This window comes from Hylobates moloch, unplaced genomic scaffold (genome assembly GCF_009828535.3).
Source record: "Hylobates moloch isolate HMO894 unplaced genomic scaffold, HMol_V3 SCAFFOLD_8, whole genome shotgun sequence".
NCBI lineage: Eukaryota > Metazoa > Chordata > Mammalia > Primates > Hylobatidae > Hylobates > Hylobates moloch.
This window is the reverse complement of record NW_026652283.1, coordinates 52,305,625-52,322,438: the sequence shown is the minus strand read 5'-3', so window position 1 is coordinate 52,322,438 and position 16,814 is coordinate 52,305,625. Positions and strand designations below refer to the sequence as shown.

Here is a 16,814-nt window from a genome sequence, read left to right as displayed (position 1 = left end):
TCAGGAGCAAATTCACTTGCCCGATGTCACGATCATCTCGTTAGTGAAGTTGTGTCTTGTCCTAGTCTTCTTAATGAGTACTTTGATTCAGGAGCAACAGCAGTTTTGGAGCTAGGTTGATAATATTTTTGTCCTTCTGTAGAGGCCCTGCTTCTCTCTGGAGCCCCTGTGGCTGTAGCATTCCAACCTGCAGCCTCTTCTAGGTTATGACTACCAGGTCCCAAACTCCACAAATGGTATAGCCTAGCCTTTCTTAACCTAGTCTGCATTTTCAGTGCCTCTGACTGCTTACAACCCTGGGACTGGAGTACTCATTTTTGGCAGGATTTCACATTGTAAGACTATGAATGCTTTCCATCAGTCACCTCTTAGCACTAGCTTCTAATACAAACTGTTCCCTTTTGGAAACCATATCCTTTCTCAGAGAGCATTGGTTTTGTTGTGGTCTGTTTAGAGGGAAACAGAAAATCTCAATGCTGACTAATCAGGTCTTGCAAGGGCACATAGGCATTAGCCTCTTCCTCTGGTGAGTGGGAAGCAAATGAGTCTGTGTGAGAGGAACCTGCAAGATCCTGACTCTGGGAGGCACTAGCAACATCCTTGTTTATTGGCCTCCTGTTTTTCATTCTGAATGCATTATTTTGCCAGTCTTGGGCAGCTAGCATGTGGTCCCAAAGCGTGGCTTCTTCCTCTGAAGTATTTTTCTTATCAACTGGTTTTGGTCCTTGTGTGTGGAACTGATTCTTGTGTGTGGCACTATTCATTTTCTCTCCTCCTGAGGAATAGATCCAGATACATTTCAGGATCCCAAAACATTCCTTGCTGTCTTCCTTAGGGCTTTGAGTTGCAAGTACTTAATTTTAGAACGTGTCCTCTGACAGGATCTGACAGGTGAGGGATTATTAATCTCACCGTCGTTTGCACCTGCAATTCTATGCTAGTGCCGGGAGTACAAATGGTCAAGCATGACTCCTATCCTCATAGACCTTCAGTCTGGTGGGAAGGCAGATATGTAAACAACATCAAAGTATGATTAACTCTCTTGGGGGAGAGCGATTGATGGTGATACCTAAGTGGTTGCCTAGAATAGCTGGATTATTTAAAAGCCCTATAAACCACTGGATATTCAGTTGGCCTGACAACCTTCTCTTTTTCAGTCAGGTACCAGGAGTCTAAGAGAATATACGCTTATGGAGCTGCTTGTGGTAAGTGCATAAAGGAGATGCTGAGGTTTTCAGCAGCCCCTGACCCACTATGAGGCCCAGCCTTTTCTGCCTGGGATAGGGACATGGGGTAGTCAGAGACCTGTGATTTGAAGGTGAGATGGTCATTTACTGTTCTCACCCAGTATAAGCCTGGGCCAATTAGGAAAAAGGCACTAAGGGAGGCTGGACTTGGGAGGTATGTGAAACACTCTGGGGAGAGAAATGGAGGCTTCTCTGCTGGGAGGAGTTGGGCTGATGGGCAGTATGTTGAATTACAGATGCACATGGAAGAACCTTGTTTTGACTTCCTTCGAACCAAGCAGACCCTTGGGTAAGTCTGCTGGCAAGGCCACTGAGCTCAAATAAGGGCCTAGGGCTTACTTTGCAGGCTGAAGTTCATCAGATATCCTTACTGAGCAGCCTGTTAGAGCTTCCTTCCATCTCACAGGGTGATACTTACTCATCCAAACTTTTGGAATTTGTATCTTTGACTATAATCAGGTTTTCAGTTTGGTTAAGTTTCAAGATAAGAAAAAAGGCTAGTTTGTGGCCCCCAATTCAGGAGAGGTATGGACACCTTAACATTTTTGGGTCCTGTTTCAGGACTTCCAGTTCCAATAAGGATGGGCAGAAACTTTTCCCACTCCTATCTAGTGCCTCCAAGGCCAGGGCCCAGATGATCACCTGAGCTCATATAACTTTTCTCTCTGGCTGTAGGTACCATGTCTACCCTACCTGTAGGAACACATCCGGGATTCTAGGATTTTCTGTCACCGTAGGGACTCAGGCAACCAAATACAAGTGAGTGAATGAATAGATGAGTGTAACCTCCTATTATGGGCATGGAGAGTAGGGGCTACATGTGTTTCCTTAAACCCTGGGCAACCCTGACCAAGCAGGTTTGCTCTGTTTAGTCAGTGGAAGCTGGGAAGATGGAAGTTGTTATAGATGGCCTGTTCCAGGACTGATCAATAGTTCCAGTGGCCCTTTAGGACTTGATTCAAGTCCTGTGGTCATTGTGTGGGGCTTGCCAGTGTTTCTTATCTTCAGGCAGACCTGAGGACAAGAAGTGAAAGAATGCCTGATCTGACAGGCATGCTGAAACCTGTTAGTTTTCAGCTTTGGAATGGTGAAACATGGTTGTGACTGCTTCATTATGAGGATACCAGGAAACTGGGCTGGAGGTGGGGTGAGGGGGAGGGTTCTGTTCTCTTCCTCAACATCAGGTGGAATATTGAGGCCTGGGAAAACACTTTAGCTTTTTTTCCTGGAAATATGTCTTAGTCTTAATTCCTTCTTTTGCCTTCTGCCTGAGATCAGGTTTCTGATGACTTAACTGAGGATGTTTCAGTTCTGATTGAAGATGTTTTGTTTCAGTTCTGAAGTTGTTGATAAGAAGATAGAAGAGTTTCTTTCTAGCTTTGAGGAGAAGATCGAGAACCTCACTGAAGAGGCATTCAACACCCAGGTGACTGTGCCAGCCTGGTCTTTTGGCCTTTGGCCCACACAAGCCCCCAGATACAAGTCTTAACAGGGCTTCGCCGGCCAGTTTTTGAGCTTTGCAGCCCTACCTTCCTCTTACCATAGTGTCTCCCTAGCTTCATCCATGCCTCTCATACTGGCATGTCCATCACAAGCCAGACCGGACAGTGCTCAGTGTGTTCTGGGGGAAGTGGTATGTTGCCCCACCTGAGCATCTTTCTTTTTGGTGGGAACAGGTCACAGCTCTCATCAAGCTGAAGGAGTGTGAGGACACCCACCTTGGGGAGGAGGTGGATAGGAACTGGAATGAAGTGGTGACACAGCAGTACCTCTTTGACCGCCTTGCCCACGAGGTAACATGGTTTTCAGAGTAAGACGGCTGAAACTGGTCAAGGTTCCTGATTCTACAGGAATCACAGGTCCATGCACACCAGCATTGTGTGGAAGAGAAACTCGAAACACTAGTCTTGACCTGATTACTCGCTCACTTCTTGAGTTTTCAGACTGGCCTCTCTAGCACCTTAGGTGGCCACGTGAGCTGGGTGCTAATCCTTACCACACCACCACCAATTTCAATCAGAGCAGCTCTATTTTTGCACTATATATTGAGGTTTACAAGATTGTGTGGAGAAAAAGAGTTTTGCTATTTAAAGAAAATTGAGGACTCTTTGTCTTTATGGAGTTCATTATTCCAAGTGCATGTCTTTTGACAACTTCTATTCCAAAGTAGTAAAACCTATGAAAAAGATCTGGATCTTGTACTCCAGTGTGACTTTGGTTAATATATAGCCCCTATATGGTGAATTACCACAGGACATCATTGCTCTGTGATGGAAAGAGGTTATTTAGTAAAAGGCTTCATCTTAACACATTCTAGTTTTCTTAATAGAAGCAAGGTAGATTTCCTCAAGCCGTGGTATGCAGCTACCATGTAATTGGGAGGTGACACTAAGGAGATGTGGGTGTTGGGCTCAGTGTATGGTATTTAGCTGTAATTAGAGCATCTGCTAACCTCTCTTGCCATTGTAGATGATTGGTATAAAATGTGAAGGCATGCCAGAGAGCTTCATCATCGTTTTGGTCTGGAAGGTTAGGGGTAACCTGAGAATAGGAAGAATAAAATGAGGTCTTCAGATGCTAAGCAGGTCTAGGGACATCTGCGTGGGGGTTAGGTTTAAGAGCTATCTTTCTTCTTGAATTTCTTTCCTATCTTCCCTTCCCTTGTAAGATTGAAGCACTGAAGTCATTCTCAAAATCAGACCTGGTCAACTGGTTCAAGGCCCATAGAGGGCTGGGAAGTAAAATGCTCAGCGTTCATGTGAGTATGTTTAACTCCATCCATTCTAGGGTTGTTATTTACTGAGTCTGGGTGGTTATCAGAACTCTTAAACCCCTAAATCTGGTCAGCATATTTTTCACTTTTGTCTTTGTCCTCTTTCAGGTTGTTGGATATGGGAAGTATGAACTGGAAGAGGATGGTACCCCTTCTAGTGAGGATTCAAATTCTTCTTGTGAAGTGATGCAGCTGACCTACCTGCCAACCTCTCCTCTGCTGGCAGATTGTATCATCCCCATTACTGATATCAGGGCTTTCACAACAACACTCAACCTTCTCCCCTACCATAAAATAGTCAAATAAACTGCAGTCACATTGGCCTGAAGCAATGTGTATTTTAAAATGTGTTTGTATTTTATGGAGTTATACTACTGCCTTAGGGCTGCCATTGAAGTTTTGCACTGGCATCATAGCATTTGATTGATTTACTTTTTATCCTTTCTTTGTTGAGACTAATAAACCCAGGGTTACTGTAGGAGCTGGCAAAGGAAAATTAGCAGAGTGGGCCAAGTGAGACCAGAAAGCCTGCAGCAGCACTTTGAGAAGCCCTGGCCTGTGTCCTCTCAGACTGAGAATCTACTTCTTGAAAGGCCTTATGTAACCAGTATATTGAATAACTAAATGCTAGGTACTAATTAATACCTGTTTTTTTTTTGATGTATTTTTAAATAAAGATGATAGTTCTGTATTTCCCTTCAGAATGAGCCATTTGCTGCTCTGGCATTCATTTTATTATACCTATTTATTTTTGTTCACTGTGGGGTGGGGATCTATAAATACATACTCTTCCCAAACCTTCTAAGGCAATAAAACATTTTTGGATAAAATGTTGGTAGACAGCCCTACATGTGCAATATGAGTTAAGTGAAGATTCTGGGGACTTGCCTGGCAAGGGCTAAAGACAGAACATACAATCTGAGAGAGGAAAAGAATGGATCCTCCATTATTTCAAGTGTCTTTTTGAAAAGCTAGCTCTTATATTCAAGGTTGCCAAATAATTGGCTTCCAAGTTTAACCATAAAAGATAATAAAAGATGCACATTTTTTAAAAAAAAGTTTGGAAAAATTACTTTATGAAGCCTTAAGCACTAAGAATAATTAATTAAACTGTAATCCAGGATTAGATACAATTTAATAATAGTTCAATTCCAAAATAAAAGTTATTGTAGGTAAGACCATGAAATTTCCTAACACTTGATTTTAATACATTGCGCTAATTTTCTAAAACAACTCAGGAACCCATATTTACAGTAGGCAGAATATGAAAAAATCTGGCATCAGGTATATTTATATATATGTATGTGTGTGTATATATATGTGTGTGCGTATATGTGTGTGTGTGTGTATGTATCCCGAGATTATATGAAGAAACAGGTTGTATATCTTAACAGCAGTACTAGAGCGCAGAGTTTCAGACTTGGATTTATAAATGCTTTCAACGTGTGGTGTTTGGAAAAGGAGAAGACATCTGGTTTTCAAAACCTGAAGTTTTTCTCAGGACAAGTCAAAATCGTAACTGCCACAGAGGGAAAAGGGAAGCTTTTCCCCTTAATTGTTCATCTGCGTCAGAAAGTCCAGTATCCCTGAGATAGGAACCACTGTAATTAGAAGGGAGTGAACAGGTTTCTCCCAAAGGAAGATTGTTTGCTGCTGAATTATGCCTACTGCCCTGATCATCAGGTATAAACTTTGCATTTTCTAACCTAATGCTTGGCAGCACCAAGACGTTTCAGTAACGGTTCATCATAAACCCAGCATTCTCCATCTTCATGAAACAACTGTAAGGCAAAGAGGAAGAATTTAGTTACATATTTGCTTTGTACTTCTATAATATACTATTTCATGTCTGCTCCCCACCCCGCCATTAGACTGAAATGAGTTTCAAGTAGGGACCAGCGATCATCCTGTTTATAAACAGTGTTTGGCACATCACTTCTTCAACATTCACTGAAATAAATTAGGAGGAACAGCACTTAGGAGGGTGGGGCAGGCAAGCTTACCCTTGTCTCCCACTGAATTTCCTTCTCCTTCCTTTCTCGGGCTTCTGCTCTTTGTCTTTCTTCAAGCCTGTGCTTTGCTTCAGTTGCTGCATCAATGTCTCTGATTTTTAAGTTGAAAGTGACATCCTTCCAAAGGCTAAAACAGAGAGATTAAGAGGAGCTGGCAATGTTGAGAATGAAAGCCTGCAGCCATCCTGAATATAGTATAATACAAGTCAAATGGCTTTAAGTGCTGTAGGTCACAGACTAAATCTCCTTATGCTGGCACTAGGGCACTGGAGTAAGGAACAGAGATATGGGCTCAGAAGACTCCACTGCTAGTTTTCAAAGAAGGAAATAAGGGCTGCCTGATAATATGATAAGGTCAACAGAAGAAAAAGAATAGTGGAAGCTGAGACCTGGGATTCTACTTCTGGCTCTATGTCTAACTTACTGTGCAACTCTGGGTCAATCAGTTTACCTCTGTAGGGCGAGTGTCCCTTAATAGATACTGTTGTTAGAGGAACTGAGAAGTTCCATTTCAGAAAAACTCCCTTGGATTTAACAATATGGTGGAGAAAATAGTATGAATGGAGAGAATAAGGGTCTAGAGGTAAATTATAGAGGATGAAGGTAGTTAAGATGTGGCTTCCTCTCAAGGCCTTTATTCCCATTTCAGGAAAGAAGGTAAAGAGAAGTTAGCTGACTGAGCCATCCATGGTCACAAAGGTAGTAAGTGGTAGTTCTGACATATGAACCCAGGCATTCAAACTTGGTCTATACTATTATGCTCTGCCCTACTGTCTCTCAAACCCAGCCCTGTGCCTATGCCTAGGCAAAGTTTAAGCACTGCAGCAATAGTTCCACTTAACAATGTTGGCTTACCTGCGGGATTCATACTCATTCTGATCTTCCAACTTCCTCACTTTCTTCTTGATTATAGGCAACTTCTTGGTATCTACAAAGACTGTATTTTCCTGGAAAACAATAGAGGTGGATGGGAACTAGACCCATAAACCCCTAATCTAATGATAGATGCACTGTAGTGCTTTTGACATTTCAAATTCTCTAGGTCCAAAATGCAGTTCACTGGCTCCTCCTGTTAATTTCATAACATCTTTCCTCTGTTTAAGAACACTGAGTGGGCAGTAGTACAGAGTGCAAGTTCCTTAAGGAAAGGTCTATCTTAACTCATTTTGGTATCTCTGGTGCCAGGCAGTCAGTAAATTTTATCATACAAAATCTTAAACTGTGTGTGTATGGAAACACGCAGATTAGTGCTTCATATTATAAACATACCCCACATACCTAACATTTACTGGGTTCTTACTGTGTGCCAGGCATTGTTTTACATATATTATTCTCAAGTGTTTTGAGAGCCAAGAGAAAAGTAAAAATGATTATAATTACCTATACTGCTGGGAGAAGGTGGGGGAAGGAAAGAAAAAGCTTGCCCTGAAGAGATGACATACATTGGAGCTGTCCTAAAGTTCCAGCTCTAATATACTGTAGAAGGAAGTGCATCATGAAGGAAGTACTGATGAAGGAAGCCAGAAAAAGGGATAGAGTACAATCTAATGTAGCCTAAAACAAGTGGCAAAATGAGGATCTTACCCCTGTTGCGTATTTTGCATACATCACACCATTCCATTCCCCTTCAATTGAGCAAAAAGACTTCTTGTCATTTGGAGAACTGAACAGAAAAGGAAATACTTGTGTTAGTCTCAAGTTGAAAATTATTCTACCAAAGAATCTGCTCAGTGTGGCCCAACTACAGAGTAGAGCACAGAAGAGCAACTGTGAAGTTTTTGATGAAAGCATCTTAACTGGATAAGTCCATGTTAGTTAGAACTGGACTCCCCAGGGCTAACTATAAATGAGGGCCTTCAACAAGACGCTTATGAACTTGAGATCCCAAGAACAGTGGGTATGGGCAAGAACGTCCTATTCTGGGTGCAAGGACCATAACAGAGTTGGCAAATTCCCTATCCTCAAGCTGTTCCCAGCCTAGTGGAGAGAGACACCCCACCATTGAGATTCTAGGTGGTAGGTGCTGTGGTGAGCTTACATAGGCACTGGGGGTCAGGGAAGGCTTTGCTTAAGAATATAATGCAGGCTTTCATCCTCAGGTTGAAAGGGACCTCTGTGCCAGATGGTGTGAATACCTTCCCTGAGCAAGGATCCATTCTGCAAAAGCCGTAATAGACCTCTACTTGGACAAACAAGTATGGAATGTGAGAAGATAAGCAACACAGCAAAGGCCTAGTTAGGAAGGGCAAGGCATAAACAAGATTGAAAGAGGCCAGAAAAGGGAGAAATGACCAGGGCAGAGGGAGGAGAGCTGCTATCAATGCCTGAAACTTTCTTTCCCACTGTCCCCTTCCCCCCAATTAAGGGTTCCAGAGGCAGAGAAAGTCATGGTGCCATCACTGTAGACTTTCCACTGACTGGCACAGTCATCTGCATCTGACCCATGAGTATCAAATGGAAGCAAGCCAGATGCCTGCAAAATGTGATGGTTACTGTTTTTCCCCGGCAAAGGTACAGAAAAAGGGATAGCTGTGAGGACTTGGAGGCAGTGCTGCAGGGGTCACAAAGTCTGCCGTAAGGACCAGCTCATCATTCAATCTGGCAAGAATAAATTAGGGATCCATAATCTGGTTTAGCTAGGCAACCTACAAAGGCCTCTTTTAGTTCAACACTGCAAGTCAGGTTCTTAGGAAGGAAACCTATCAATGACCTCTGACTGCTCTGAATATATGTTTTAGGTCTTCTGATACGGGACTTTAGCAAAAGACATGACACATAAAATGTGAAACACGCTTACAAAGACAGAACCATTCTTTCACACTCCTAATCCAGAAGCTATAGTTCAAGACAAAAGGCAGTTATTTCAGAAAAGCATAAGAGCTCTAAGGCAGAGAAAATACCTACAAAATCTCAGCAGTAATTCTGTGCTTCTTGCCCCCATAGAAGGGTTTAGTGTGGAAGATGATATTTGCACTATAGCCTGTTTTGGAACAATTAATATTGCATTCTCCTCCTAATTCCACCCAGGGCACTGTGAGGATAGACCTGCAAAATCAAAAGTTTTTAGGTAAGGTTGACAGTTAAAAGGAAGAGGGGGAAGGGGTATGTCTCAAGGAACAGCAGAGTCTACTGCTGATCAGAGGAAATGGACACACTTGCCTTCCATAGCCATTGGGGAATGTGAGAATGTAATGTTCATCATAGTCTAGACATGAGACACAGCCTGTGGAGAGAAAGGACAGAATCTCTGATGAGTAGTGCCAAGTGGCCACAAGGCTTTCTTGTCGAGTTGATGGTTACTCCAGGATACACCATTCAATTTAGGGATAACCTATCTAGTTCCCCACCCTTGCTCTCACCCCCAATATCAACGCTTAGTTGCTAACAATGACATCTAGTGTAGCCATTTTCTTTTACTAGACAAGTGTCCACCACACATTAGAATGACATAAAATTCTCCCATAACATTGTAGTCCACCCAATGCCAACACACTTACCCTGCCCTATGTTGTGCACCCCAATTGACATCCCAAGGAATTTTGATTTGGTCCAGATATGAGCATTGAATTGTATTTTCTTGTTAAAACACTCAGCATAAAAGGCTGAAACTGAATAGAAATTTTCAGTTAGTAGATTATATATACCTACAGCCACCTCTCCAAAATCACATAACCTGGGGGAAATAATTGGCTTCATGGGGAAATCCTTTACCCTTCAAACAGCCTCCAATTAGGCCAGGAGGTACCTACCTGCCTTTTATACCCTTTTCCCCAATGCAAGCATTCATTCAGAGCCACGTGGGCAGGATCATGCCTGAAATGATGCTGTGGCCAACCCAGGAAGCTTAAAACCAAAAGGGCTATCTGTTCTGGTCTGCAAGTATGCCCAGGCTCCAGCCCCAACCTAGGCCCAGCCAGTGTTTCCAGTTTTAATACTGCACTAAACAAACAAGATGTTGAGGGTATGTACAGTTGACCCTCCATATCCATGGGTTTTGTACCCACAGATTCAGCCAACTGTGGATTTAAAATATACAGAGGCTGGGCTCAGTGGCTAACGCCTGCAATCCCAGTACTTTGGGAGGCCAAGACGGGAGGATCATTTGAGGCCAGGAATTTGAGACCAGCCTGGGCAACATAGTGATACACTGACTCTAAAAAAAAAAAAAAATAAGAAAATTAGTTGGGTGTAGTGGCACATGTCCATGGTCCCAGCTAATTGGGAGGCTGAGGTGGGAGGACCATTTGAGCCCAGGAGGCTGCAGTGAGCTATGATTGTGCCACTGCACTCCACCCTGGGGGACAGAGCAAGACCCTGTCTCAAAAGAAAAAATAAAAAAATACAAAATAAAAATAATACAAATAAAATAAATAGTGAAACAACTATTTACATAGCATTTACATTGTATTAGGTATTATAAGTAATCTAGAGATGACTCAAGTATACAGGAGGGTGTGCATAGGTTATATGAATATAAAAGACACCCTTTTATGTTAGAGACTTCAGCATCCTCGGTTTTGGTATCTGCAGTATGCCAGGAATATACTGTGTAGAAACTACATATCACTTATATAAACTGTCTCACAGTTGCTGAGGTCTCTACAGCACAAATTACTATATATAAGACGACTCTGGAAGCATTAAAAGTTGGTTTCCTAAATCCCTTCTTTTTATACACACTTAATTTGTGAAGCTAAGAGTCTGGAACATACAACAAAAGGAAAAGATATGAGGAACCAATCAACTTGAGTTTCCACTTCAGGGAATAAGAAACACACAGCTAGTCACACAACTGACAGTAACCTCAGCCATGGAGCTTTTAATGACCCTCTTTAGACAGATTAGTTTTGAGAGCAGAAGTTGCAGAGGAGCTCTGTAACTTACTGGGTGGATGATGGGAAACCTGCTCAGCCACAAATGTTACACTGTTTTTGGAAACCCAGGGAACTGGTCCTTCTGAAACTAGTTCCTGCAAGCAAATATAACATAATTTTCTTTTGATGAGAAAACACAAATGACATTTCAGAGAATCTGATAATTGGGGTCTCTGCTCGCTCTACACACACCAAGCACCCTATATATATATTTCTATTGTAGAACTTAAATACAATATTTTAATTGCTTTGTGTCAGTCTCCCTGACTAGACTAAGACATTCTTAAAGGCAAGGATTGTGTGCCTCACTCAGGGCTGCCAAGAGTAGGCACTTACCAATGTCGGCCAAATGAGTAAGAACAGACACATACTTGTCTGTCTTCAGTATGGACTATATGTAATGTGTCACTTGGAGAGGGAACTATATGGAGAATCATGTTTACTGACAGATTATTATGTGTCAAGTGCTGTGGGCTATGGTTTTGTTTTTTTCACTTCTTAAAGCCTTTTTACATGCATTTGAGTCTTCCTTGCTGGTCATTTTCTTCAACCACTAAATTTGTTGGAGCCTCAGAGCCAGTTCTGGGTTACCTACTCTTCTGTAGCTATGCTGTCTTCCTAAATAATTTTATCCAATCCTAGAGCTTTAAAATGTCATCTAAATACACTATAATCTTTGAAAGCCCCATCTCCATCTCAGACCTCTCCCTAAACTCCACACTCTTAAATTCCATCTCCCTACTTGACAGCTTCACAGACCTCTAAAACTTTATATTTTATATTAGCTTTTGATTTTTCCCTCCCCAAATCCAATCTTTTCCTTATCAGTAAATGACACTGCCACTGCTTAAGTCCACATGCAAGGATTCATCTCTGATGTCTCCTTTCCCTTACCTCCCCCAATCCATCCATCAGTTCTACCTCCAAAATAAAGCTTGAATCACCATGTCTCTCTTGAAATAATGTCAAAGCCTCCACAATGGTCTCCATGCTTCTATATTTGCCCCTTCTCAATTTATTTTTCACAAAATCATTCTAATGATCTTCTCAAAACAAAAATGAGATCCTGAAAAGCCATAAAATTATATTATGGTCTATAAGACCTTGCAAGATCTGATTTCTACATCCCCATCCTCATCTCATCCTACTCTTTTTCCTCCTTCTCACTACATTCAAACTATGCTGCTCTAACAACAATTTCTTCTATGGGTGGTGACCATCTTTTGATCATTGCTTTCATCATTATTATCTGCCCCTAAATAAAATCTTGAATCAGTATACAATTAAGATACTTTAAAAATGTCAATGCAGAACTCACTGTGTTCTCTTCAGTATCATTTGGTAACGTCCAATGACACTGAAAAATCTCGCCCAAAATGGGATTGTATGGCTTTTTGGCAACTGATCCTTTCCTTCCCGCATGAAAGGCTGAGAGGTACCATTTCACAACCTGAACCATTCGATCCTTGGGATCCTTCTGGTCACTAATGCTGCAAGGGAGAAAGACAAAATTTAATGTCCTGCTTTCTGGTAGAAGACAAGATGATGCAACAACCCCCAGTATGGTCCACCTAAGTCAGGCTGAGAGGACTGAGGACCTAGGACCAGGAGTTAGCTTACAGTTTCATTTTAAAATTGAAGTATAATATATATAATTAAATGCATTGGTCTTAGTGGTTTTTTTCTTTTTTAAATTTCAATAGGTTTTTGGGGAACAGGTGGTGTGTTTGTTTACATGGATAACTTCTTTAGTGGTGATTTCTGAGATTTTGGTGCACCCATCACCTGAGCAGTGTACACTATATCCAATGTGTAGTCTTTTATCCTTCACACCCCTCCTACCCTTCCCCTTGAAGCCCAAAGTCCACTGTATCATTCTTTTTTTTTTGAGATGGAGTCTCGCTCTGTCACCCAGGCTGGAGTGCAGTGGCGTGATCTTGGCTCACTGTAACCTCACCTCCCAGGTTCAAGCAATTCTCTGCCTCAGCCTCCCGAGTAGCTGGGATTGCAGGTGTTCGCCACCAGCTTGGTTTTTCATTCCTGAGTTTCTTCACTTAGAATAATGGTTTCCAACTCCACCTAGGTGGCTGTGAATGCCATTATTTCGTTCCTTTTTATGGCTGAGTAGCATTCCACAGTATATATATGCCACATGTTCTTTATTTGCTTGTTGATTGATGGGCATTTGGGCTAGTTCCATTTTTGCAACTGCAAATTGTGCTGCTATAAACATGTGTGTGCATGTGTCTTTTCCATATAATGACTTCTTTTCCTCTGAGTAAACACCCAGGAGTGGGACTGCTGAATCAAATGGTGGATCTACTTTCAGTTCTTTAAGGCATCTCTATTCTGTTTTCCATAGTGGTTGTACTAGTTTACATTCCCACCAGCAGTGTAAAAGTGTTCTCTTTTCACCATATCCACATCAACATCTATTTTTTTTTTATTTTTTGAATATGGACATTCCTGCAGGAGTAAGGTGGTGTTGCATTGTGGTTTTGATTTGCATTTCCCTGATAATTAGTGGTGTTGAGCATTTTTTCATGTTTGTTGGCCATTTTTTTTTTTTTTTTTTGAGATGGAGTCTCGCTCTGTTGCCTAGGCTGGAGTGCAGTGGTGCAATCTCGGCTCACTGCAAGCTCCGCCTCCCGGGTTCACGCCATTCTCCTGCCTCAGCCTCCCCAGTAGCTGGGACTACAGGCACCCGCCACCACACCTGGCTAATTTTTTTGTATTTTTAATAGAGATGGGGTTTCACTGTGTTAGCCAGGATGGTCTCAATCTCCTGACCTCGTGATCCGCCTGCCTTGGCCTCCCAAAGTGCTGGGATTACAGGTGTAAGCCACCGCGCCCAGCCAACCATTTATTTTATTATCATGATCTTCTTTTGATAATTGTCTATTCATGTCCTTAGCCCACTTTTTGATGGGATTATTATTATTATTATTATTATTATTATTTTCTTGCTGATCTGTTTGAGTTCCTTGCAGATTCTGGATATTAGTCCTTTGCTGGATGCATAGTTTGCGAATATTTTCTCCTACTCTCTGGGTTGTCTGTTTACTCTGTTATTTCTTCTGCTGTGTAGAAACTTTTTAATTTGACTAAGTTCCATCTATTTATCTTTATTGCATTCACTTTTGGATTACTGGTCATAAAGTCTTTGCCTAGGCCAATGTCCAGAAGTTTTTCCAATGTTATCTTCTAGAATTTTTATGGTTTTAGGTCTTAGATTTAAGTCTCCAATATATGTTGAGTTGATTTTTGTATAAGGTGAGTGATGTGGATCCAATTTCATTCTTCTACATGTGGCTTGCCAGTTATCCCAGCACCATTTGTTGAGAAGGGTGTCCTTTTCCCACTTTATGTTTTTGTTTGCTTTGTCAAAGATCAGTTGGCTGTATTTGGCTTTATTTCTGGGTTCTCTATTCTGTTCCATTGGTCTATGTGCCTTGGTCTTAGTGTTTTGCTTGAGGATTTGACAAACGTACATATCTATTTAATTAATCATCACTTACTCAAAAAAAACAGAATATTTCCATTAATCCAGAAAGTTTCTATATCTCCCTTTCCAAACAATCGCCACATCTTACTTACCCTGAGGCAAACACTGCTTCTGGTTTCTAGTATCATAGATTATGTCCATGTAAACGCACTGCTTAATTGCCAAATAACTGGAGATTTTCTGTATGTTATTAATTACTAATTTAATTCATGGGTGTAGAATATACACCCTGTATGATTCCAATTATTTTAAATTTATTAAGACTTCCCTGTATATGTTCTATCTTGATAAACATTTCACATGCACCTGGAAAAGACTCTGTTATACAATTGTTGGGTAGTGTTTAGAAAGGCCAACTGGGTCAAGTTGATTTGATAATGCTGTTTAAATCTTCTAGAGCCTTCCTGATTTTTTGGGGGCGGTGGGGAGGTGGTGAAGGCAGAGGCTACTTGCTTCATGAGACCCTGACGGATGAATTTGTGGACTTGGCTATTTCTCTTTTTAGTCAATTTTTGTTGCTGCATGTATTTTGAAGCTGTGTTACTAGGTACATACATATTTAGGAGTATTATTTATTCTTGATAAATAGATGCTTTTATCATTACAAAATATTCCTATTTGTCTCTAATAATATTTATTGTCTTAAAAGTCTCCTTTGATACTTATACAGATACACCAGTTTTGCTATGCTTAGTGTTTTGCATAGTATATCATTTTCCATCCTTTTACTTTTAACCAGTGTCTTTAAAGTTTCTCTCTTGAAAATATCATATAGATAAATCCTGCTTTTTTAATCCAGTCTGACATTAAATGGAGTGGTAACTGTTGATATAGTTGGGATTAACTCTACCATCTTGATAGGTTTTCTACATGTCCCCTTTGTTCCTTGTTCATGCCATTATTTCTCCTTTCTTAGAATTAATGGAGTATTTGTACGATTCTGTTTAATCTTGTCTATTGGCTTTTGAACTGTACTTTTATTTTTTTAAAGATAGGGTCTTGCTCTGTCACCCAAGCTGCAGTGGTGTGATTACAGCTCACAGTCACAGCCTCAAATTGCTGGGACTGCATGACCCTCCTGCCTTAGCCTCCCAAGTAGCTGGAACTACAGGTGCACACCACCATGCCTGGCTTATTATTATTATTAAAAATTTTTTTGTAGGGACAGGGTTGTGCTGTGTTGCCCTGGCTGGTCTCAAACTCCTGGCTTCAAGCAATCCTTCTACTTTGGCCTCCCAAAGTGCTGGGATTACAGGCATGAGCCACTGTACCTGGCCTGTAAATAGTTCTGGGGGCCTCAAAGTTTAAATTCTCACACATAAAAACTACCCTTAAATCTCAAATCTATACCCAATGAACAACTGGTATGCTCCATTTTTGCTTACACATGTTACTAATAAATGCTTAAATTTTACTTCTTAAATTATCTGTTAATTTAAACACTGCCATATTTATTTAAATTTCTGCCTTTGGGGAATTGGTTATTCTTTTAAATCTTCATCAAGAAAAAAATATATATATATTTATCAATGTCAGCCAATGTATCCACCCAGCAACAAACTTCAGTGGTATGTATCTAACTTCAGTAAACCACAGTCCGAGACTACGGAATGCAGAGAAGACGAACTAACAACATTCCCCATTACAAAAAAATTTCCTGCTACCAGCGAAAGGCAATGTGAACTCACCTCCTTGTAAATCAATTTCACCTTTACATTACTTCTATCTCATACATATATAATATTGCAAGCTTTATATTTAAAATTTATAAATCATCTATAATTTGGATACTATATTGTAAGCTCAAGGGCAGACACTGACTTTTCCTTTCTCCAACTTGTAAGAAAGTGCCTAGCAAACAACAGGTGCTTTAGAAAGGTTTGCTGAACTCAGAAAATTAAGCTTCATTAGGATATAGTACAAATAATTTGACAGTGATTGCCAGTGCCTGGATTAAATAAACTTATACCATTGGCCTTGTGAATATTGGCTACCTATTAATGAGCTCTTCAGAATTTTTTAAACTGTTAAACTTGGTTGCCTAACAACATCACCACCATATAACTTAAGCAAACAGATACGCATCCAGTGTAAACACATTATTCAATACCACAGAATACCCAGAACTGTTTGAAAGGTGACAAGGAATCCATCTATCCTGCAAAAAAAGGGCAGAAAGCTGCTGAGTAACATCTGTAAACATTGGAAACTACCATGTTCAGTCAAATACCTCACAAACAGGTCCGGATGTGCAAAAAAGTCTGCATACATTTCTAAAAGAGATCTTCTTTCAAGAATAAACGTCGGAAGAACTACCTGAAAAACATACACATTCGACCCTTGAAGATCAAATTTCTCTTCAGATAAACAGATTAAAAAAAAAAGAAAACAAAACAAAACACC

The 16,814-nt window shown here is 40.8% G+C and overlaps 2 protein-coding genes across 13 annotated transcripts in view; one reads left to right on the top strand and one right to left on the bottom strand.

Moving 5' to 3' along the window:
• The window catches only part of NRDC (nardilysin convertase), an 88,790-nt gene extending 84,442 nt beyond the window's left edge, over positions 1-4,348 (top strand). For all 3 annotated transcript variants that reach the window (XM_032160817.3, XM_058441856.1, XM_032160820.2), the window contains 7 exons: positions 1,158-1,205; positions 1,484-1,536; positions 1,923-2,006; positions 2,583-2,673; positions 2,924-3,040; positions 3,916-4,005; positions 4,129-4,348. In XM_032160817.3, coding sequence (XP_032016708.1) covers positions 1,158-1,205; positions 1,484-1,536; positions 1,923-2,006; positions 2,583-2,673; positions 2,924-3,040; positions 3,916-4,005; positions 4,129-4,326 — 681 coding nt within the window. In that variant the 3' untranslated portion in view covers positions 4,327-4,348. The remainder of the gene's footprint in view (positions 1-1,157; positions 1,206-1,483; positions 1,537-1,922; positions 2,007-2,582; positions 2,674-2,923; positions 3,041-3,915; positions 4,006-4,128) is intronic.
• Positions 4,349-4,354: 6 nt separating this feature from the next.
• Positions 4,355-16,814, bottom strand: part of OSBPL9 (oxysterol binding protein like 9) — a 171,241-nt gene continuing 158,781 nt past the window's right edge. For all 10 annotated transcript variants that reach the window (XM_032160823.2, XM_032160824.2, XM_032160821.2 and 7 more), the window contains 10 exons: positions 16,642-16,727; positions 12,225-12,396; positions 10,917-11,001; positions 9,530-9,640; positions 9,192-9,255; positions 8,937-9,077; positions 7,617-7,695; positions 6,888-6,979; positions 6,024-6,159; positions 4,355-5,801 (listed from right to left, as the gene is read on the bottom strand). In XM_032160823.2, the coding sequence (XP_032016714.1) occupies positions 5,727-5,801; positions 6,024-6,159; positions 6,888-6,979; positions 7,617-7,695; positions 8,937-9,077; positions 9,192-9,255; positions 9,530-9,640; positions 10,917-11,001; positions 12,225-12,396; positions 16,642-16,727 (1,041 nt within the window). In that variant the 3' untranslated portion in view covers positions 4,355-5,726. The remainder of the gene's footprint in view (positions 5,802-6,023; positions 6,160-6,887; positions 6,980-7,616; positions 7,696-8,936; positions 9,078-9,191; positions 9,256-9,529; positions 9,641-10,916; positions 11,002-12,224; positions 12,397-16,641; positions 16,728-16,814) is intronic.